The sequence below is a fragment of the Pimephales promelas genome, chromosome 9, assembly GCF_988280905.1.
Source record: "Pimephales promelas chromosome 9, fPimPro1.hap1.1, whole genome shotgun sequence".
In the NCBI taxonomy this organism is placed as follows: Eukaryota; Metazoa; Chordata; class Actinopteri; order Cypriniformes; family Leuciscidae; genus Pimephales; species Pimephales promelas.
Window position 1 is genome coordinate 23,000,427 of NC_142777.1, and position 23,252 is coordinate 23,023,678.

Here is a 23,252-nt window from a genome sequence, read left to right on the forward strand (position 1 = left end):
ACTACAGCCTACAGTTTGCTACTTGCTAGCTAGCTATGCCTTCAACACGGAAATGCATAAGCTACTACCTGGATGCGATCATGTACAAAACAGATCGGTGTCTTTATTTAAATTTCCTAAAAACGATCACATCAAGAAGAGGTGGATTAATTTTGTGAAGAGCCAACCTTGATAGAGAGCTGAGGATCACCGCCAACACCCGCCTCTGTAGTGATCATTTTACACGGGATAGTTTTATAAACTTTCGTTGGAGACAACTGGGATTCACTGATAATCCACTGTTACAAGTGAATGGGGCTGAACCGACTATCTCCCGCCTATCTTTTTGGCCTGACATCTCCCCGTCCCAAAAGCAGTATCACCTAATATCACCATTGGCAGCTTTCCCGCGAGTGGGTGTGGTTTCAGCGCTGCCAGCGGACATGCCCCCAACGTTTGAGAGCAGAGAATGATTTTAATTTTTTCAAGATTTTGATAGCTTATTTTATGTACTTGCCAGCTTTTTTAGCATTCAAATTTGGCTGTGTGGCTATTAACACATTTTTTTTCTGTGGTGTGCCAAACTCAGAACAAAACTCAGAACTTAATTTTTTGACTTTACAGGGACTTTAAAAGCAATAAATAAATAAATTAAAATAGACCAAAACTGTGTTTCTAAGAAAGGAGCACCATTATGTGGGATTAATACATCAAGTCCCCAACTGCTCTTGCTTTCTTCACACACCCATGTGTTGTGCCTGTTGTGCCTTGCCAGTTTCTGTAATTACTCCATCACAGTGGCATACAGTACTACTGTATATTCCTTTAAGAAAGGTGAACTTTGCCTCACCTAGTTTTATGAGAAATAATCCTTATTTGCAAATGAGGACATTCAGTGACTGATGGTTTTTGTAGCTCTTGTTGAATAAAGGTGGGCAGACCTTTTTTGACTTAATTATGGTGTAGGCTATTCAAAACTTGTATGCCAATTGTCAACAATTAATTGCAGCAAATAGTAGGCTAGTTTAGGTAATAATCAGTATTTTTATTAGATGAATCATGGCTCCAACAAACTGAACTGTGATTTATGAAATTACAATAAACTTCTTTATTAAAGCACTTCTTATTGGTCTATCTGCTAGCTCCATATTCAAAACTCTGCTGCCAGAATACTCACTCATATCAAGCGTTCTGCACATATCACCCAAATTTTGCATGATCTTCACTGGCTTCCTGTGGCTTACCGTATTAAATTCAAAATTCTCCTTCTCACTTTTAAATCTTTGCACGGCCTGGCTCCCCCCATCTCTAAACTGCTCCACCCCTACACCCGCTCAGTAAAGATCCTCTGACTCCAGAGTCCAGACTTCTCGTCGTCCCTTGGCATTGCCTGGCTTCAATGGAGGGCAGATCATTCAGGGTTGTTGCAGCCAAAATGTGGATCTCTCCTCCCTGATCACTCTGCTCTGTTAACTCTATTTCTGATTTCAAATCCATGCTCAAACTCACTTGTTTTCTGAATGTCATAATTCTTAAATTGTACTACTTTTTTTTTTTAAACACTCTTGTCTATATACTGCTGGTTTGTTTGCTGTCTTTGTCTATTGCCTTTATTGTTGCTTGTTTACTGTAAATTGCGTCCTTGAGCTCTGGAAAGGCGCTATATAGCTAAATAAAACGTGTTATTATTATTATTATTATTATTATTATTATTAGCGGACGTAATCGGGGGGTATGTGGCTTGATCGGGACGCTTATATCATACATTCAATGTGCTTCACCCATAGTGTGTCAAGCATCATTCGGTGGCGTTATAGAATCAGGTTCTTTGAAGTGAATTGTTCAAAAGAACCGATTCGCATTAATGAGTCTGGCTTCCAAGCAGCTTCCAAACAAAAGTTCATTCGTGAATGAAAGCACTGGGATGAAACTGTGTGCCAGAAGTGGGAGGGATCAACCTGAGAGGAAAAGGGGGGAAATAACTAAATGGTCTAAAAACCACGGAGTGGAGGAAGCGCTTGACTTTAGTGTTTGAAAGCTTATTTTTGGCACTTTCATCTGCTGGATCACAATGAAAGTCTGTCTGACGGGAGATATGGATTAAGGGCGCGATGGTCGCGTGAGCGGGACGGATAGAAACCCCGCGTCTCGAGCGCGAATGAGACTCAGTTTTAAAGAAGAAGAAGGTGCCGCTATTGTAATGGGAGGAGCAAATCGCAGGACAGACCGATACAGTTTGACTAAACTCTTTAACGTTACTATTTATTTACATTTCGTGTCGATTTGAAACATAAGAAAACAGTATTTTCCTCCTTGCGCTACTGTGAAGCATTCTTTATTGTGCGACTTGTTTTTTTCCTTACCTAAAATGTTTTTTTCGAGTGAGTTGGACAACGAGAGGTTGAGCTGAACACAGCGCTTTAGCCGCCGCCGGGTAAGATCACCTCAACTTATAATATTCAACATTAACTGGAAAGAGCTGTGTAAAAAGTTGGCGAAAACTATCAATGGGACGTACATCTACGTTAAAGCGTCTATATAACTGCTTTATATCCTTAAGTATGACGATGTGGTGAAAAGGAAAGGGTCGGTGTCCACGATGGATTTCTGTTAGCTCGAGTTGCATGTTCAACCCTTGTGTATTACGTTGAAAGGTTAATCATGAAAACCACCAACTTATTAAGTTTCTCCGCCGTTGGGCTGACGTCATGAATATTGTTTCTAGCCTTGTGTGTTTTGTCAGTGACTGTTTGTTGCTGCGCGACACAGGTAAACTGTTTGCTCGATGATTTCGTAGGAAATGTTTTTATATTGAATCTGTAAACAAGACAAAATACAACAGCATGATATTTAGTGCTTCATATGCGACATTATTACCATAAGCAAAATGGTATTTTCATTTTGAATGAAGGGTAGGGTAGTTCACCTTTGAACTGAACTTGATCCGGGATATTTTGCACTTTGAGTCCTGACGTTTCTCCGTCATGTTTGTTTAACTTAATGCTTTATTATATGAAGCCTCCTTCAGAGCTCAGGACAGGTGATGGGAAGGGCTCATTCAGGAAGTCAGTTTGTCTAAAAAATCTTAAACATTAACTTACTGCCATTTTGTCGTAATGATTTGAGAAACGTAAAATAATTTCCATAGACCAAGAATATCATGAGTCAAAGTTGGTGTTAACTAGCTGGGAACACTAAACGGAAGACATGATGGCATGATTTGACTGGCACAGAGGATAGGAAATCAATTATTGTCATTCAAAACATTTGTACTGGTGCACTAGCAGTCATTTTACTTGTAAAATGTAGTATGTCAATGCAGTGTTCATTCTTTGGTGTCTATGTGAGAAATGACTGGAATGTTGCAGTGTAAGTTATCTGTTTCGGCATGCTCTCCTCCATATTCCTCCTTAGTCAGACACTCCTGAAGTATAAATGGACTGCCTCTCCCTCCCAAGGGCCCTTACGTCTACATAGAAATAGAAGTGACACATTAATTTGTGCCAGAATAGCTCATTGAATTAAGTGGGAACCAGCACTATGAGAGACATTATGGCTTCTTACTTGAGTGTGTGTAAAAAAAGAGACTGTCTAGTTGTAGACTGGCTTCTGTTAAAATTTGATCCCCTCATGTCATACATTAACTTAGAGGGCAGTGAATGAACTTGAACTGTGAAGTGTTGTGTTCAGTGTAGAGAAATGTTCACAACACATTCTTTTAATTGTTCTTGCATTCCACATTTACAATTAAATGTTATACATTCTTATAGTCTCTATTAAAACAAAGAATATCTAAATATTCCAAGTGCATAGCATTGGTCTTATTGTGAACAATGCTAATTTTTTGTCTTTTTTGACATATTTTTCGTCAATGTCAAAACATGATCTTACAATGAAATGGCAGATTTCTAAAAAAAAAAAATGTGTAGATACAAATGTGGTCGAATGTGGAGCACAACAGGAGTTACACATTCTGACAAGCACACAACACTTATCTTTTTGTGCAGATATAGGTTGTAATATGTTTATGTTGCATAAATATCTGATCAATCTCATAAGATGCATACTGTTGAGTTAATTAACCCATCATGACACTTATTTTGAATGGAGAGGTGTGCTGATACTTTTCTAAAGGTGATAATACACAGGGTAACTATTTGAGCAATGTTGCTGGGCAATCTTGCCGAGCGATTGTTGCTTGGGCACTTTCCCATTGGAAAAAAAGGCAATACATTTCTATCTGGATAATTTAGATCGGTCATGGGCCCTCTGTCTCATCTTGTTGCCCGTTGTCCACAACATTGCCCAAAACGTTGACTTGTGTATCATCACTTTAAGAGATTGGACATTCAGAACACCTTAGTGACCGCATATCATTGTACTCCGTGAACGCGTAGAGCATCTTAACAACCGCATAGTGTTTGTCATTTAGCTGTTATAGTTCCATGTAGAAAACAAAAACAAACAAAAAAAGTTAGAGAATACCTTGGTTTAAAAAAAAAAAAAAATCTGGACAACAAAAGGAAAAAATCCTAAAAAAGGCACTCAAGCTCCCATTCTGTGAAACATTTACAACATTTCAGTCGCATTAACTTTTTAAAATGTTTTTGGCCTGATAAAAATACATTTTTCAGGAGACTGTTTGTTTACTTATTTTTTTTTTGAGAGAAATTTTAATATAAATCCATAGTTTTATTTTTCTGTTTTTTAGGAATGTACATTACAGTACAGTACACTATATCTGTGCCATATTGACCACTGGCTGATATTAGATTTTTATTAATGAGTATGAGTATTGGTTGTATATCAACCGATAGTAGATGTTTAGTTGTGCACGTTTTTTTCCTCAATATTTTTACATTTAGATTAACTTTGCTGTCATCTAACACTCACTTAAAGGTGGGGTAGATATTTTTGGAGTCTATTTTTCTTAATAAAGTGGTTTGAAAAGTCTTTCAGATCGCACTCAATGTGTGTCTGTGAAAAATTACAATTCAACATTCCTTCAAGGAAATATTGAGGTTCCTCAAGGATGTGTTTTAGCACCTCATTTATTTTCTATTTTTATCAATGATTTAGGTCATGGAATAGATTAAGCTAAATTACATTTATATGCAGATGATACAATTATTTATACAATAGTGTCTTCTTTAATTCATGCATTGAAGCAATTACAGAATGCTTTTCAAGTACTGCAGCACTCACTGTAAAAATTGGTAAAAAAAAAAAAAGACAAAATACATTTAGTCGTGGTCACTGACAAGTCAATTACAACTTCAAATGATACACTTCTAGAAAGAGTTAGTTCATATATACACTTGGTTATATGGATGGATGAAAGATTAGCATTTGACGTTCATATTGATAGGTTGTTGAAGAAGCTCAGGCCAAAATTAGGTTTCCATACGAGGCCCGAAAGAAAATAGTAGAGAGTGCATTCTTATCTATTATTGATTATGGTGATCTTTTATATATGTATGCAGTTACATCTCTACTTAGAAAAAAGACTCTGTGTATCACGCTGCTTTGCGATTTGTTTCTGGTGCAGTTATGGATGCATCATTGTATACTATTATGATTCTTAGCTTGGTCATCTTTACATCAAAGGAAAAGCAACATATGTATTTATTTATTTATTGCAAAAACTCTTCTCTGTAAATTACCCTCACACTAGGTCAAGCTCTCATAATCGGCTAAAAATACCAAGGTTATTTTCAGAATCTGGTAAATGTGCTTTTTCTTTTTATGCTCCCTTGTCGTGGAATGAATTGCAAAATGTACTTAATTTAGATGCACTTTCAACCCTGACCACTTTTAAACATCTCTTGCACAATATTTTTAATAATATTTGTAATTATTTTGTTTGATTCGCTTCTATTTTGTTCCTAATTGTGTCAAATTTTGTATTGTTATTTTGTTATTTTTGTGTGTGAAACTTTATGTGCTGCCGTCTTGACCAGGTCTCACTGGAAGAAGAGATAGTAATATCTCAATGTGATTCTCCTGGTTGGCGAAAACTATCAATGGGACGTAAATCTACGTTAAAGCAAGTTATGTAACTGCTTTATATCCTTAAGTATGATGTGCTGAATAGGAAAGGGTCGGTGTCCACGATGGATTTCTTTTAGCTCGAGTTGCATGTTCAACCCTTGTGTATTACGTTGAAAGGTTAATCATGAAACCACCAGCTTATTAAGTTGCTCCGCTGTTGGGCTGACGTCATGAAAATTGTTTCTAGCCTTGTGTGTTTTGTCAGTGACTGTTTGTTGCTGCGCGACACAGGTAAACTGTTTTAAAGGTAAAGGAAATAATAATATATACAGGTGAACACAAAAACCTAAAAAAGTACCATAAATAAGACTAAAAACTCTCCAAAACATATCCACCATATACAGGTATGCTTGAATCACCACAGTTGCACTCTCGCTCTGACTTGGTTAGTCCTGATTGTGAGTCTGGCCTCCCGTTTAATAGGCCAGACTCCACCTTCTTTGGCTACCAGCTCATTGACAGGTAAATATATATTTAAGTTCTTCTTACCTGTAACATTATACATATATTCGATTTGTCATAGTGTAAATACATTTAGACTACTTAATTTAGTGAGTGCTCACAGGATATGCAGAGACTTCTCAATCAGCATAACAAAAAATGTTTCTGGAACAAATCGTCTGCCCCGCCTTTGAAGTTAATATAAAAGTAAAAATGATTTAATAACACCATTAAATGTAATATTATACAAATTACAAAATGATCTGGCCCTATGCATTTTTTTATATTGTAAATTATTATAATAAAGATTATTTTCTGCAAGGAACTATGACATGGCTCATTAAATCAAAAGATGGAGTAAATCAATTTTGTTGATGGCACTAACCTGCATGCCTGTTGAGAGCACTGTGCTAAACATATCTTAGCCCCTATGCTTTCATGTTGAAAGCACATGGCTGCAATATTATATAACTGCATTGACAAAGAGGCAGGCTGCAGCCAATCCCCAGTCCCCAAACATAAAAGCCCTGCACATAATGAAGGGAAGTGAGGCAGAGCTGCCCCAGATTCTACCCAGGTCTTAAGTTGACGGGTCACACTTTGCGCTTTAGCATTAGCCTTTGTATGTAAGGGACCGTGTGTCTGACAGGTTGAGAGGACCCAGCTGTCTGTGTTGTTAGTCATATCTATATTGTATAACCCGTAGTTGAGAGTCTGACTAGTGGGGTGAATTACTCTTTGCTTTATTCTGTATAAAGATGACTTCTGATATCTGTAATTACTTAGCATACTGACCTTTATTTTGCAGACTTTATCTCAAGGTTCTTTCTGATGTACTAGTAGCCTACATTTAGCTTCTCTTTTTTGTTTGACTATAATTGTTCAACAAGTTTTTCTAGCTGTTTCCTCCCACCTCTCCATTGAGGTGTTCCCCTGGTTACAGGCAGGTGGTGTCAAGTTACTTTAGCTTGCCTTGTCATTCCAGCAGGTTGTTGTTAACCCATTTGTGACAGACAGGGCGTTTACAGAAGAGCTCCCCGCAGGCACGGTTTCTTCTGCTGACATTGAAATCCAAGTTTCGGCTTTATATTGAGCTTTAGACTTGATATAGATTTAGAGTTACTGCAGTGCTGTTATGAGTTTTCATGAAATTGAAATTCCTGCCTCAGGTTTGTTTTTTGGAAGATCGACTTTTGATTTACGGAGCAAGTTGAAAATCATAAAGTCTTTGTTATGGATGATATATATTAGACTTCCAAGGTACTTCCCAGTGCTTAAAAAATGAAAATTATGTCATTAATGACTCATGTCAATACCTTCATGTCATTCTAAGCCCGTAAGACCTCCGTTCATCTTCAGAATACAGTTTAAAATATTTTAATTTTCTGTCCCTCCATTGAAAATTTATGTACGGTATACTGTCCCTGTCCAGAAGGAAATAAAGACATTTTCAAAGTAGTCCATGTGACATCAGTGGGTTAGTTAGAATGTTTTGAAGCATCAAAAATACATTTTGGTCCAAAATAAAATAACAAAAGCGACGACTTTTTTCAGCATTGTATTCTCTTCCAGTTCTGTTGTCAATTCTATTCAAGAGTCCGCAGTCACGCTGATGACGTAAGACGCTGCTGACGTGTATCTGGTGCGTCCGTATTCGGGTTAAAATAAATATGGCTGGGCAAAAAAAAAATGCAAGTCTTCCTCTGTGTCGAAATCCTTAGACATATATGCGAAGATTGTTGTGTTTACAGCGTGCGTCTCCTCAGGTGCACCAGATTACACGTCAGCAGAGTCTTACGTCACCAGCGTCACTGAATGTGGATTGACAACAGAACCGGAAGACAATAGAATGCTGAATAATGTCATAGTTTTTGTTATTTTTGGACCAAAATGTATTTTCGATGCTTTCTAACTAACCCACTGATGTCACGGGACTACTTTGATGATGTCTTTATCTCCTTTCTGGACATGGACAGTATAACCATACATACATGTTCAAAGCTTCGCCCGTAAGACCTTCGTTCATGTTCGGAACACAGTTTAAGATATTTTAGATTTAGTCCGAGAGTTTTCTGAAATACCACAAAGTCCTTAATGACATAATTATTTTTTGGGTGAACTAACCCTTTAAGAAAACAATAGTCTTTCCTCGGCTATGTTATCCTTATTTGCCCATGCATTTTTTTCTGTTTACATGTGCGTGTGACTCAGTTGCTAAGCTTGTGAGTTGCCAGACCACACTGCAGCTGAGGTGTGCATGTTTAATGAAAAGGCCACCGTACAATCAGCCATCATGCTTCAGTGCTGTTTCAGAAACTAAACCCTTGTTCACTATGAAAAATGATTACGGTCTGAGGTTTGTTGGAGGTTTTCATTCCGTTATACTGAATAGTGCATGTTCTACTTAATTAATATGCATAATTAATTATCTGGCAGGAGATATTAGCGTATAGCTCATCAAATACATGATTAATATCCATCTGTTCTCCGGGTCATTAATCAGTTCTCAATAAGCTGCTGAGCTTTCCTTCTCTGCCCTGCTCTACAAGCACTTCCACTCATAAAACCTGGAGCAAAGCCTGGAATATCACTGTAAATATAGGTGTTGCTGATGGATTGTGTGCCTTTTCTCTTTCCAGAATACAGTCGTTTTGAGTCCAAGATCCACGACTTGAGGGAGCAAATGATGAACAGCAGCATGAGCTCTGGCTCTGGCTCCCTCCGCACCAGTGAGAAACGTTCCCTCTACGTCAGGTATCATCTTCATCCTCCGATTCATTCATTCAGTTGTACTGATATTTTACATATTTGTGTAAAAGCGCTTTTATCAATCAGAGGAACCTTAATTTCGATCAAACAGCCATAGTAGCCAATTACATAATTAAATAATTAAGACTTGTTTGAACTTGAGTATCAGCTGTCTTGCATTTAATTCCAATAATGCACCATTTATTTCTAAAAAGTGTTCATTTATACATAATGTATTTGTCTTCAACACATGCATTTTGTTTGGAGTGAGACTTGAAGCAGTGAAAAGAAGTGCAATCTTTTTAGTACAATATCTTATAATGTTATTGTTAGGGATGCGTCATGTGCCAATAAGATAAATTGATACTTGATAGCCGATAAATGATATATTGTTTGATAAATCTAACTTAATATAATTTTTGAGAGTCAGATTAAAGCCATGTCCCTAGCACTTCAATATATATCAAATATATACAGTACTGAACCCTAGTTTGTACTAGTATAAGTTTTAAAATTAATTTACACATCTATGGCCAGCTTTCTTTATCCCAATCAAAGCACTCACTGCGGCTAGTCACTCATCACTCTCCCAGCTAATTATGTGCTAAAGCCTATATATCGGTATGAAAAGGCAAAAAGGTCTGCACTCTAAAAATGTTTTTATTAGTATCATGCAGGAGATAAAAAATACTAACATTTCGGATGTTTGCCTTTGTCAGTGCCAAAACGTTTGTATTTTTTATCGCCTCCCTTTATAAAAAAAATAAAATGTTATGGCCTATGCATAGACAATATCATGGATGCGCTCTTCCCTATGTGCTAAAACACGAGCATACAAAGTTTACAACATTCTTTTTGTTATCATTATAATTTTTTGTAGCCTATATGTCAGACTTCCATTGCACATGTTGCACTTAACTGTATTTTCCTTTGTGAAGTGATTCCAATCATTTTTCAAGCAATTTAAAACCATCATGGCGGACAGCACACATCTGAAGTTTCTTAAGGAATAATTTTTTGATTTATTGACCATTATTAAGAAATTGACCAAATGTTCTTATCACGTCGATAACAATAACATTATAAATGAACATATATCAGCCGATACCAATATGGTGGCTGATGTATTGTGTATCCTGTGAGAGGAAAGAGGAAAATTAATTTAAGAAAAACGAAAGATGGTGCAATGGGTAGAGAGAGAAGCTAGATAATCTCCAAAACAGATCCAAGTGGAACATCTAGCTCAAGGTCTAACAGTTTACAGTCCAACCACCTGTCACTGTCTGAATGAACAACGGGTACCTGGAATCTTTGAATGGCACCATAAAATCATAGATCTATCAAGTCATTGTGGAGAAGAATATTTAGCCCTGTATTAGAGATCTGTACTTCAGTTACAGTTCATGAATCCTTCAGCAGGATAATGAGCTGATTATGACTTTTTTTGTCTAACTTTATCAGAAACACTTGAAACTTTTAAAAATGCATGGTTATTAGTCATACATTTACATAATAAGTCATAAAATATTAATTTAATATATATTTATTTATTATTATTTTTTTTTTAAATGTATCCATTCAACGTGTATAATCGGCACATTTTCAAAAGAAATGGTAGCAGTCTAGTTATGTGTGTATTAAATATATAATCTGCCTAATGAATGTGTGGCCTGCTTCTGATGGTAGCTTGCACCTAAAGTGAGCTGTGCTTAAAGTATTCAGCTGCTCATGAGTCAGCTGACCACACGTGTTAATGGTAAGCACTCAATCTCAAGGCATTTTCACATTCCAGTGAATGCAGTAACGAGATAAATGTGTGTCAAAATGTTACAGGCTTGTCAGTCAGCACTTATCCCACCCTGCACTAGCTGTGCAGCAAACTATGTGTGCGTGTCTCAGTGGGCTTATAATTAGTATTTCCTAGGAGAGGTATGTTGAGAAACAGGAAGGCCTGCTCCACTGGTTTTTCTCCTTTCATTTGGATTTACCTGTCTGACAAGGTAAAGACATTCAGCTTTAAACACAATGCCTGACTGTGTTTCTGTTCTCAACGTCATCTGCCTTCTGGTTTCCCGCTCATGATGATACTGGGATTCTCTATCACTATTATGGCCTTGAGTGCTTAACCACAGGTTTATCTAAGGGGACTGACTGCGAAGGGCATACCCAGCAACAATGTGAACAATAATGACAATTATTACTTTTATTCAGCATGGAATGCATTTATCAAAAGAGACTGCAAAGACACTTATAATTTTTAAAAATATTTTAATTAAAAATAAATGCAGTTCTTTTGTACTTTTTGTTCTATGCGTCAAAGAATCGTGAAAAAAAAATTCAGGATTTCCACAAAATTATGAAATGGCACAACTGGCTTTAATATTGATAATAATAAGTAATGTTTCTTGAGCAGCAAATCAACACGTTAGATTGATTTCTGATGGATCATTTGTCATTGAAGACTGGAATAATAATAATGCTGAAAATTCAGCTTTGCATCACAGGAATAAACAAATAATTAAAACAGAAGACAGTAATTTCATCGTTAATAAAACGTAACAATATTACCATTTTACACATAGCCTAAATGCAACCTTGTACCGACCCAAAACTTTTGAACAGTACTATAAATGTTAAAAATAAACAAATGATCTTGCAAATTATTTCTCAAATGGTTGCTGTCTTTGGTAAGAAGTGTAATATTGTGATGTATGTGTATCCCCACACCCACCCTTTACTCAAACACAACAGATTTTTGACAATGAAGTCTGAACGTTCACTCCTCTAGCACACTGTTGATGTACGACTTGTTTCGTTTGATTTTCCCAGGGCTCTTTTTGACTACGACAGGACCAGGGACAGTTGCCTCCCTAGCCAGGGCCTGAGTTTCTCCTATGGGGACATCCTGCATGTCATCAATGCCTCCGATGATGAGTGGTGGCAGGCACGGCTGGTTACACCCCATGGGGAGAGTGAGCAAATTGGGGTCATACCAAGCAAGAAAAGGTACAGTACTGCCAACAAGCCAAGCTACAATTACAACATTTCCCCTGTAGTAATGGGCTGTGTTCACTGCCAATCACACATTTTCATATTTTGATCCACAGGGTGGAAAAGAAAGAACGTGCACGATTAAAAACAGTCAAGTTCCATGCAAGGACGGGCATGATTGAGTCCAACAGGGTGAGTGAGTCTTCGTCGTCCTCCTCCTGTGAAGGAGTCATGGGAGCTGCCCCACTTCCCCTGAGTGTGGGAATTGGTGGCTTCTCACAGTATCCTGGAGGCTCCTGTTACTGAGCATCCAATTTCTCACAGTGATACACAAACAAAAGCATACAACTACAAACATGTACTGTGCCATTATAATCAGCTGTGATGGTGATCAATGCTCCTCAATCCTGGTCCTGGAGGCCCCCCAACACTTAACATTTCTGGTGTTTCCCTTACCACACACCTGATTCTATTGCTCTGCTCATTAGTAGAGTACTCCATGAACTGAATGGGCTGTTGGGGACCCTCCAGAGCCAAGACTGAGAAACACTTTTATGTTTAGATTCCCAATCTTTTCTTTGTAACCTAAAGGGATAGTTCACCCAAAAATGAAAATTGTCATTTATTTACCTTCATGTTGTCCAAACCTGTATGATTTTTCTTTCTTTCATGGAATACAAAAGGAGATGTTTGGCAGAATGAACGACACGAGGGTAAGTAAATGAACAAATTTTTGGGTGAACTGATCTTTTGAGGGTGAAGTGTGTAATGGACTGGTCAGGATGCTCAAACAAACTGCAATGTTTTGAACTTGCACAATGTTGCACCAACAAAGGGTGTACTTAAACACTACCAGTCAAACGTTTGGCGTCAGAAAGATAATTAAAGACATTTTATAATGTTACAAAATATTTCTATTTCAAATAAATGTTGTTTTTTGAACTTTCTATTGAGAATATTGAAAAAAAAAAAAAAACTACAACAAAACCATCATATCCACAAAATTATTAAGCAGCGCAACTGTTTTCAAAATTAATAATAATACAAAATGTTTCCTGAGGACCAAATCTGCATATTAAAACCATAACAGTTTTTCTGACCCCAAATTTTTGATCGATAGTTTAGTTGACTGTACATTGCGAGGCAAAAACGTGTTTTAAAAAAGTATTTTAAAATTACACACTTCACTTTACTTCACTTTCACTTTTTTTTTCTCTTTTACACCCATTATGTTATGCTGCAATTAGTGATGCACCGATCATGATTTTTCAAGGCCAATTCCTTTTTCTTTTTTTTTTTTTTAATTTTTTTAAGGGACAACTTTTTTAGATGTTTTATTATCTAAAATTAATATTTTTATTCATAAATATGTCCTCAGTGGTGTACAAATACCACTGCCAATTATCTGACTTATCCCCGTAAACGAAGAATTTTCTCTTATCTTTATATACATGGTTCAGGTAGGTGCTCAGAGGCCTCCATGTCATTCCGCCATCTTGAAAAACTATAACAACAGAGAGGGACAAAAAGTAATTGGCCAACGAGCTTCCACAACGTGTTTTCTTCCAGAGCCAGCTTGACGTTACTTTAAGGAGCAGAGCAGTGAGAGGCGCTAATCAAGTTTTACTCAGTAATTCATACTTTAACATTCGTTTGTTCATTGTGTCAAGTTGCAGTTGTTTAAATTAACAAACCTGTTTACCGGAAGCAACACTCGACAAAGTGCTATTAGAAGACATCCTGTCATAACTTTTTGGTACATAATGGCTACCGTAGATGCAACGTGCATTTAAAAAAGTTAGGCGCTGGAGAGCACAATTGGTTTTAATGCAAAATACAATTTCACTGCTAGATGGGAGAAATTCCTACACATTGTCCCTTTAAACAAATGTATTTGCTGTATATCTGTAGCCATTTGAAATTAGAGGCAACTACTGCATTTTAATCACTATCCAAACAAAGAGGCTACACACATGTAGCATGAGCAGTTGTTTTTGATATTAATTAGGTATTATAATTTCAAGATTTAAAGCATAAACAGATTGGTCTGACTTGTGAAATTATGCCACATAAGACACCTACATAAAACAAAAACAGTAGACGGACGGAATGAAAATGCAAATTCACTCTCTGACAGTAGTTGGCGCTTGTGGAACAGTAGCCGTTTCTTTGGGTACCGCTGAACACATTGCAGTGTTGTTCTTATAAACGCTACTTTATACGGAGTTAGAGAAAAAGAAAATGCCATCGAAATTTTTCTGAAGAAAGTCAGTTCCCTTCAGAGATGCATATAACCCCCCTCCCCCAATTCTGTATTTATATTTTTCTTCGTATATTTTGAGTATTGTGAACTGTGAGCTTGCTGTGCCTAGTATTTGGCATGTCTGTTCTTTTCTCTGCATCTGTCTTCAGCGTGTCCCCTCTCTGGCCTGTGTTAACATCCTTTTTGCATATTACTTAATATTTCCACACAAATTACATTTTTGAAAATGATTACATTGCAGTTTGTGTAGAATAGAGATCGGCCGAAATTAAACAAAAAACTGCCCAGTTCCAATTTATAGCCATTTGACCGGTGCATCTCTAGCTGCAATTTAAAGAAGATATTTCACATCTCTTTCATTGTTCAATTGCGTATTCCCTTTCACATTCAGATTTAAGTTGAATTAAACTTTTTTTCTGAATGTAGTTTTGCATCCAAGATACATTTACATTCATTATCCCCACTTACATTGTTTGTGCAATCAAACGTCGTCTTTGGTTTTATTTTTGCATGTGTGTTGTGAATTACATTGAAACCCATTCTGTTTTTTGTGTTTGTTTCATTCCTCATCCCCATTCCCCAACATCGGCTCATCTCCACGCAGCCAGTCAAAGTGAAACGCAAAAAAAGCTTCAACCTATCACGCAAGTTCCCGTTTTACAAGAGCAAGGAGAATATAGTGCAGGAGTTGGTGGAGACCGAACGTGAGTATGAGCGTGTGACAAGGGCTCTGATGCTGTCCTTCATGCTTCATCCTGTCACTCACCCTGGAGATGGCTTCTTGATTGGCTCTTGACCTTTCTGTGAGAAAACAGCCAATCGGGGCCTCTCTGGACTTTGTCTTGCTCTGAGGGGGACCTCAGCACTTCTCACAGGTGTGAGGATGCACTAACACTCAAAAGCTGTGCTCAAACATCAATCTGTGTGTGGGAGCTGTTCAGAACTGCTCCCTTCGCCATTTGGACTTAAAATGCTGTTACCGATGACTCTGTACAGAAATACCCTGTACTTAAATTACAATTGGACAACCCCGATTTTTCAGCGCACAGCAAGGCGATGTTAGTATTCCTTCATCCCTCGAGAGTGCAACATCTCTCTTCTACTAGCCTCTCACTAACCTCTTTCTTCTTCCTTTCTGCTCTCTCTCTTTGTTCTTGCTTTCACCTGTCGGGACGCTCAGGACTTCCCAGGGTTAAGCGATGACTTTTATGGATCAAAGAGTTTGAGTAAGTGTGTGGTTCCTTTTGTCAAGCAGCTGTTCCCTAAGCTAACTGAACCGGCTGTGCCACACACACATTTTATTCTTTCTTTCTGTTCCTCCCTCTCTCTCTCTCAGTCAATCTCCTCTCTGCCTTAAGATTCATCCGCCACTTTTTGAAAGTCAGTGTTAATTGCCATTCGCAACTCATTTTAGTGACACATTTCCAAGTGAAACAGGATGTTTAGTAACTAAAAATGTAGGGCTTGATTGTGTCAATCGAGTATTGATTGGTGAAAAATGTGTGTAACATACCATTATGGGGCCAGACTTAATGTGAGTTTGATTTAAAAAAAAAATTCATTATGTATTATCTATTATTAACATATGGCTATATCTAATTATCTGTATGGCTTATGTGATATCAGTGGAACAAGAAACCTTTGAAATGACATTTTAAAGGATCACAAAGACATTTTTCTCTGAGATGACACATTGAAAAATCACACTCAATAAGTAATGTGCATTAGTGAATTAAACTCAAGTATGAAAAATTTTGATTTCATAGATTGAGTTGACTTTAAACGCATAAATCATTTACACATACATATTCTTAATTCTTAAAGATCTGTTTACCATATGGTACACTAAAGAGAGAGTGAATCAATGGCAGTTCTCCTCAGGACCAGGTCATACTGGGCAAGATGAGTGCATGTTTAATGTTTTAAGGATTCTAGCACTATCATGTTGTCACTGCATCTAAGGAATGTTTGTTATTTGATTCCTGTAAGGAACCCAAAACTGGCTTGTTTACTTTGGCATGAGGAGCAGTATCACTGTCTGATGAACCGAACACTGGCAAGGTCATAGGAAACGCTCAGCACAGAATCTAAGATCACTGGAGTCATAGGAAAAGGAAATACTTAATTTCCTATTGCTGCCTCATCCTACCATTTCCCTTCTAAGGAAACGGCAGCCATTTAAGTGCCCAAAAGTTCTCTGTGTTTGTTTTCCTCTCTTCACTCAGCCTTTTCTATTCTTGGCATGATGAAACCGGAGGGTGTATAGTTTCATCCCGAGCTGTGTTTCATGTAGTATTAGTCTTACATATGGGTGAAAGTGTGCATTGTGACATTTCTAAACCTCCCTCATCTTATATCCACAGAGTGCTTGACATCCAACACGAGTGACAGCGAAAGCAGCTCAAGTAAGTGGCTCTAAACATTCATTAGCTTATGCTTTTCATTACTTACTGCATTAAACTGTCCCAATATAGTCTGCCAAGGTGCAGTATTCCATGTGAGCAGTGTCATGCTGTTAACCATTTAATGCTTGGACAAAAATGAACTAATTGATAGATACCCGTTTCATATGGATAATTTTGTCATTTCTCGTTATACAGAGGGTCAGGAAGACACAATTCTATCGTATGAGCCAGTGATTCGACAAGAGAGTAAGTATTCATGAACATAAACAACATTCTGCACTGTGTCTGAAAGGGAAACTCCTACAAATACATATGCAATGAGGTCAGCTGCAAAAAGAACTGTCCATGCAAATTTTTCACTGCATATCTTTTGTAAACCCTGACAGTAGTTTTTTAACGCCGAAACAGGGTTTGCGCTGGTGCAAGCTGTTAGTGAATCTGGCTCTTTCTGAATTTGTTGAGGCAGTATTAAGAAGTATATGTGCCATAGTTTGAACTATCTTTCAGTAGGGTGGTGCAAGGTGTTAAATAAACAATTGGTGATATGCATTTTAATATGCATGATATGTGTATTTCATCTGTTAATGTGTACGATTTCTGAATGACTCATGTTTACTTTGTAGTTTAGTTTTCATAAATGGTATTGGTGGCCTGGGAAGGGAGCTTTAGGCATAGAACACTTGTTTTTAAAAATAGGAGGAAAGGGAAAATCCTGCTTTTCTATGACATGTCCTCCATAAAGCCAGGAAATTATTCTCAAGTCTGGAAATGTTTGACCAAAATTGATTTGGTTTTCCTTTCAGTCCATTACACAAGGCCTGTGATTATCCTTGGTCCAATGAAGGACAGAGTAAACGATGACTTGATCTCGGAGTTTCCTCACAAGTTTGGATCCTGTGTTCCACGTGAGTGTAATAAGAAAAAGCTACTGTGGCTACATGCAAAACATCTTTTATCATGAAATGTTTTGGCAATACTTGTTGAAGTAAAGTGAGACATGTGCACGATTCCTCAGATACAACTCGTCCTCGGCGAGAGAATGAGATGGACGGACAGGACTACCACTTCGTGGCTTCAAGGGAGCAAATGGAGAAAGACATTCAGGACAACAAATTTATAGAGGCCGGCCAGTTCAATGAGAATCTGTACGGAACAAGCATCCTGTCTGTCCGGGCAGTGGCTGAAAGGGTCAGTGACTGCCTTGTGTAAACATGCCAGAAGATCTGAACTCCTGTTTAATCCTTAAATATTTTCCCTGTGGCAATCATTGTGTGCAGTGAAAGTGTGACTACTTTTGTTTCTTTGATTGTCGTGTAGGGGAAACACTGTATCCTGGATGTGTCTGGGAACGCCATAAAGCGACTGCAGCAAGCACAGCTCTATCCAATCGCCATTTTCATCAAGCCAAAATCTGTGGAGGCACTAATGTAAGTGCAAGATTTTGTATTCAGAAATGACATTAAATTGATAAAAAGTTCTAATATATTTAGAATTATGGATGCTCCAAAATGTTTTGTTTTGAGCCGAAATGGTTTTGAAGGGCCATAATTGACCGAATCAGTGGCGTTTTATTATGCATTTTTACGATGCTGCATTTTTTTTCTGTTCAGCCTCTGTTTCATGCTTACAATGTGGATAAACTTCAACAGTTAAATGTGTCAGCTGTGTGGACTCTAGGGTTGGCTTGACATTTTTAATCAATACTGGTTTTGATTCTTAAAACACAAGTTCGATCTTTTAGTTGATGCTATTTTCTTTTGATGCAAACATTTAAAGTGTCTGCCATCCAATAATTGCAGTAAGCTTTGTACTTTGTTTAAATATTAAATAACAGTTAACACATAATTTTTTTGGCGCTCTATAATACTGCGTAACGAAACTACTCGCTGTAGTTTAAGCGGCATTCTCAAGCACACATAAACCGATCATCTCTTTTTCTTTACTACTAGTTAGAGCACTTAAACATCAGAAGGTATATAGAAAGATGTAGATGTAGAATATCTTACTGAAATGTATCATGTAATCCCAATGTGTTTTCAAATATGTTCCGTAATGTTACGTTTACCTCTAGAAAGCCATTCAGGGGCAGTTTACACAAAGTTTTCCGTTGTTAGTTATTAAAGGTACAATATGTAGGATTTTTCACCACCAGGGGTCGCTAACCTCTTACAATAACAAAGGAGTATAATGATGACGTATATTCCACATTAAGCGCAAGTATCGATCTTGTCATCAAGCTGATGGATCTTTTATGGATGAGTGAATACACTGATGTTTTGAACACGACTGTGGCGTGAAGCAGGGCGTGATTGCTAGATGTATCAACGGCGCACGCAACGCGAGTCCCTAAGTGATTACCTTTAGGGCTGAAACAAACGATTATTTTGATAATCGATTAATCTAACAATTATTAGGTCGATTATTTTTTGCTGATGCATTGCGAAATAAGTAATGCACTTTTTTGTGTTCAACAGGGAAATGAATAAGAGGCAGACATATGAGCAAGCCAATAAAGTCTTTGACAAGGCAGTGAAGCTTGAACAAGAGTTTGGAGAGTTTTTCACAGGTAAGTTTTTTTGCTTCTTCTCCTCACCACCATCATGTGATTTCTCTTAACTGTATTCAGGGGAAATCTTTTACTCCAGCCCCTGTTACTGTTTAACAAGAGTGATCAGTACAGTAGTATGATTACTGTTCTCTCTCTCTCTGTGTCTCTCCACAGCCATAGTCCAGGGTGACTCGCTAGACGAGATCTATAATAAAATCAAACTGATCATAGAGGAGCAGTCAGGCCCTTACATCTGGATCCCATCCGCAGAGAAGCTCTGAGCTCGCTGACTCCATGGAGCCCTCCGCCTGACCCCCCTACACCCACTTCCACCTGACACCTTTCCTTCCCTTTCACGGATATGTTTCATATCAAGTTTTAGTGTCATCATTATGTTACCCTCAAATGAAAAACGTCTTATCACCATTACTGTGACTGTGCACACCCCTGCATGAGTTTCTCAGCAATTCCATTCAAGATTGGAAATGCCATTCCTAAAGAAAATTTTTTGTCATGTAAAACAAAAAAGGGAAACCTGAGCGAATCCTTTCATGGCTTTCGGATGGACTTGATTATGATGATGAGAATGTCTTAAAGTGAGAACGGGGAGTCGGAGATGGTGACACGAGTGGAAACCTTGTATATGTTCATTCGGTTTCATTGAAAAAGACATTCGCGGATGCTGTGCGAGGTTTTCTACAAGGACTAGATACAGGTCAAGCCTGCTGATGGTACCGTCACTGCTCATATTTCTAAGCGGAGAGACTTCAAAACTGACGGTGATCTTCAGTACTCACAAAACCGCTCGCTTTATTCGATTGGCTGCCTGGCCACGACCGATTTGTATGGCGACGCGGTCGGTCGGAGACGGAGCAAAATGGAAAACGGGGTTCGAGTCTATACGTTTATATTACTGACATCACATGGAAAAAATCCTATGGAGAGATTTTATTACATAATATGAAATGATACGGTACACATTTTACACTTCACTTGATTTGTCTACTTGGAGGGCTGTTAGATTTAATTTACTTGTCTTTGGGTTTTTGTGTTCTTTCTTTCTTGTGGTTTTAGCTGCTCTGTATTAAAGATGGGGGTAGAGAGGTGTAACTGGGCTCTCTGCAGAGCACCAAACTGCCTTACGATGAATAAACGCTTCTGGAAAATTCCTGTCAATCGCGGTGGGGAATGACACCATTCAACCGATCAGTGCTTAGCAGGAGACTCGATGATTTTAGTTTCCCATCATCCTATTGGAGGCCTAACTTGTGAGTGCAATAGACTTAAGTGTCTTACCTCTGTGAAATCCTTTTTTTTTTTTTTTTTGCGAATCTTTTTTGTCTTAAGCGAAATCCAATTTTGGCCGCCATTGGAGTTGTTGAAAAGCAGACAGCCCACTTGCACTTCCTCTGCCTTCCATGACTATACTCTTCAGACTGAACGGTAACAAGGTACTGTCCTGTTAGCTGCCCTGGATCGCAGCCTTAAAACGGGTAGAATCAAGACAATAATTGTATTGGATGTCCTTCTTGATATTAAAGCATTAGTGGAGCCTGAAATTGACCGTTTTCCCCAGAACTCGACGATGGTTTAATTAAATCTGTTCTTTGCTATGACAGCTTTTAAACGATTTTATTTCTTCTTATTTCTAGGGGTGTGAATATTAATCGATTCTTATCGATCCATCGATTATACAGCCAGCGATCCGATGCGCCCGCAAGAGTATCGATTAATTTGTTTATTTTCAGCATCAGCTCCGACATATGCGTACAACCTATTCCTAAGCTGTGGGTGGCGCTAACCTCATTATTGTCTTCTACTTCACACGCGTTACTTACGTTTCAGTCCATCTATGTTCACTTCACACACATTGTTGAGTCTGACTTTCAAGAGCGATGGAACCGTCAGAGCGAGATGGCAATGAAAGTGAAACGTCACACACTCCAGTCGGCGTCAAGTCATGGGTGTGGAAGTATTTTGGCTTGAGGAAAACAGACGGAGCAGTGGTAAGAGATATTGCCGTTTGCAAAGAAGACTGCTATAGTTTAACACGCATTATGTGAATAGAATACTGTGGCAAGCATTAACACTCACGCCACCGACCTCACGCCTTTCTCTCTGCTCGCCACTAATGCTGTTTCTGTATTCTCAATAATAGGCTAATTATGATTATTATTTTGTGTGTGTGTGTTGTTGATTTATTTGAAACGTAATGGGTATCATGCAAACATATCTAGTATTGAATCATATCGCGGGAAATTCTGACGTTATGTAAATAATCGAATCGTTGGCTTAAGAAATCGGTATCGGATCGTCATTAAGGCTCCAATTTACACCCCTATTTATTATTTCCAGGCTGATGTTTACTTCACTGTGTTGAGCCTTGTGTTGGGGTGAGCTTGGTGAGCTCAGGAATCTGATGGATAATTTTTTTCCTTCTTTTTTTAAATGCATCAAAAGGGCCACAATCGTGTTGTGATCGTGTAGAGCAAGTATGAGCTCAAAGGGATTTCCTCTCCTCTAACTAAACACCCAGACATGCTGATATATTCTACTTGTGTATTCTAAATATTTAGTCTTTTTTTTTTTTTATAAATACTTTGTAAGCACTATGTCTGTGGTTGCCCTTGGGTTCAGCTGGGGAGAATGGATTCGTGATGGAATGGGACGGTGCTCAAGGATACATCAGCGCAGTGCTTCCTTTGAGCTCTATGCTCCCTCAAGAAGGCGCTTCTTTCTTTCTGTATTGAGAAGTCTGGATCCAGCGGAAAGCAAGGGATGTGCTTGGGCCCACTCTCACCCCCTGCCCCACTGGCATTTTCTAAACAGGTGTGCTCCTGGGCACCTGCCAAGCGTCTCGAAATCAGCTGTCATACCTGTGTCAAAACCAGAGTTCAGGGAATAATCGAAGGGAACAGAGCCATTTATAAACTGCTTACAGACTGTTTTAATGGGTATGATAGCTGTAAAGTGTAAATATCCCCCCTCACTTGTGCTTCATGCATGTGTGATACAACTGGGACAAACATGTTTTATAAATCACAAATGTCAGGTAAGTAAACTTTGAATTTATTCTGAGATTAATTTCCATACAAATGTGCCGTAATGTTGGTATTTCTCTATAGAAAAAAATATCTACAGCTGCCTATCGGAACTTTTTTTTTTTTTTTTTAGCGAGTCGGGAATCAGCTTCCCTACAATACGGCCTGTCTACTTGTGATATCTTGTGGAAATTGTCTGAGTGTATAGATGAAAAACAAATGTAAAAATATATATAAAAAGACATGCGGACAGCAACCCGTAGAGTGATATTAAAGTAAACCAGGAGCATAAATTACTCATTTATCATAGATCTGGTCCTCCGAGGCGACTAGCAGAACAGCGGCTGACTGTTCGCACCATTGATGCTGGTCAGCCGTGTTGGTGAAGCCCAAAGAATTTTAATTCATTGTACTATATTTCTAATGAAGTGGATTGAATCGGAGCGTACTAATGAGGGTCTCTGCTCCGGAAGACATGAGTGTGAAATGGGGAGGGAAGGGGTCTGGTTTGTCTTTTTGAGTGATTATGAGTTGTTGATGTGACAGCACACCTGTGCAGTAAGTGCTTGCAAATATGAACCCTTTGATTGTACAGTAGTGTCCTCCCCATGATTACAGGTGGTTTAACCTATCAGGGCACAAGGAAAACTGCTCTTTTATATCCTGGTCAGGAGGGAACACAGTCCTACCAATATTATTATTATTATTATTTTGTTTAGTTTTATTTTAAAATTTTTGGACTGGACAAGAGTTTATTTGTTTGGAAATAAACTATGTGACTCTGT

At 38.1% G+C, this 23,252-nt stretch overlaps 1 protein-coding gene across 18 annotated transcripts in view; it reads left to right on the forward strand.

Annotated features, from left to right (window-relative positions):
* dlg3 (discs large MAGUK scaffold protein 3) overlaps positions 1–23,251 on the forward strand; it is a 107,621-nt gene extending 84,370 nt beyond the window's left edge. For 9 of the 18 annotated variants that reach the window (XM_039664628.2, XM_089134880.1, XM_089134883.1 and 6 more), the window contains 12 exons: positions 9,111–9,225; positions 12,049–12,225; positions 12,327–12,402; positions 12,894–12,923; positions 15,078–15,177; positions 16,837–16,878; positions 17,074–17,124; positions 17,682–17,783; positions 17,894–18,066; positions 18,196–18,305; positions 19,353–19,444; positions 19,601–23,251. In XM_039664628.2, the coding sequence (XP_039520562.2) occupies positions 9,111–9,225; positions 12,049–12,225; positions 12,327–12,402; positions 12,894–12,923; positions 15,078–15,177; positions 16,837–16,878; positions 17,074–17,124; positions 17,682–17,783; positions 17,894–18,066; positions 18,196–18,305; positions 19,353–19,444; positions 19,601–19,707 (1,175 nt within the window). In that variant the 3' untranslated portion in view covers positions 19,708–23,251. Of the gene's footprint in view, positions 1–1,926; positions 2,414–9,110; positions 9,226–12,048; positions 12,226–12,326; positions 12,403–12,893; positions 12,924–15,077; positions 15,178–15,653; positions 15,700–16,836; positions 16,879–17,073; positions 17,125–17,681; positions 17,784–17,893; positions 18,067–18,195; positions 18,306–19,352; positions 19,445–19,600 lie in introns of those variants that run through there. The other 9 variants (XM_039664631.2, XM_039664635.2, XM_039664637.2 and 6 more) reach the window with 4 other exon arrangements.
* Position 23,252: the final 1 nt, after the last annotated feature.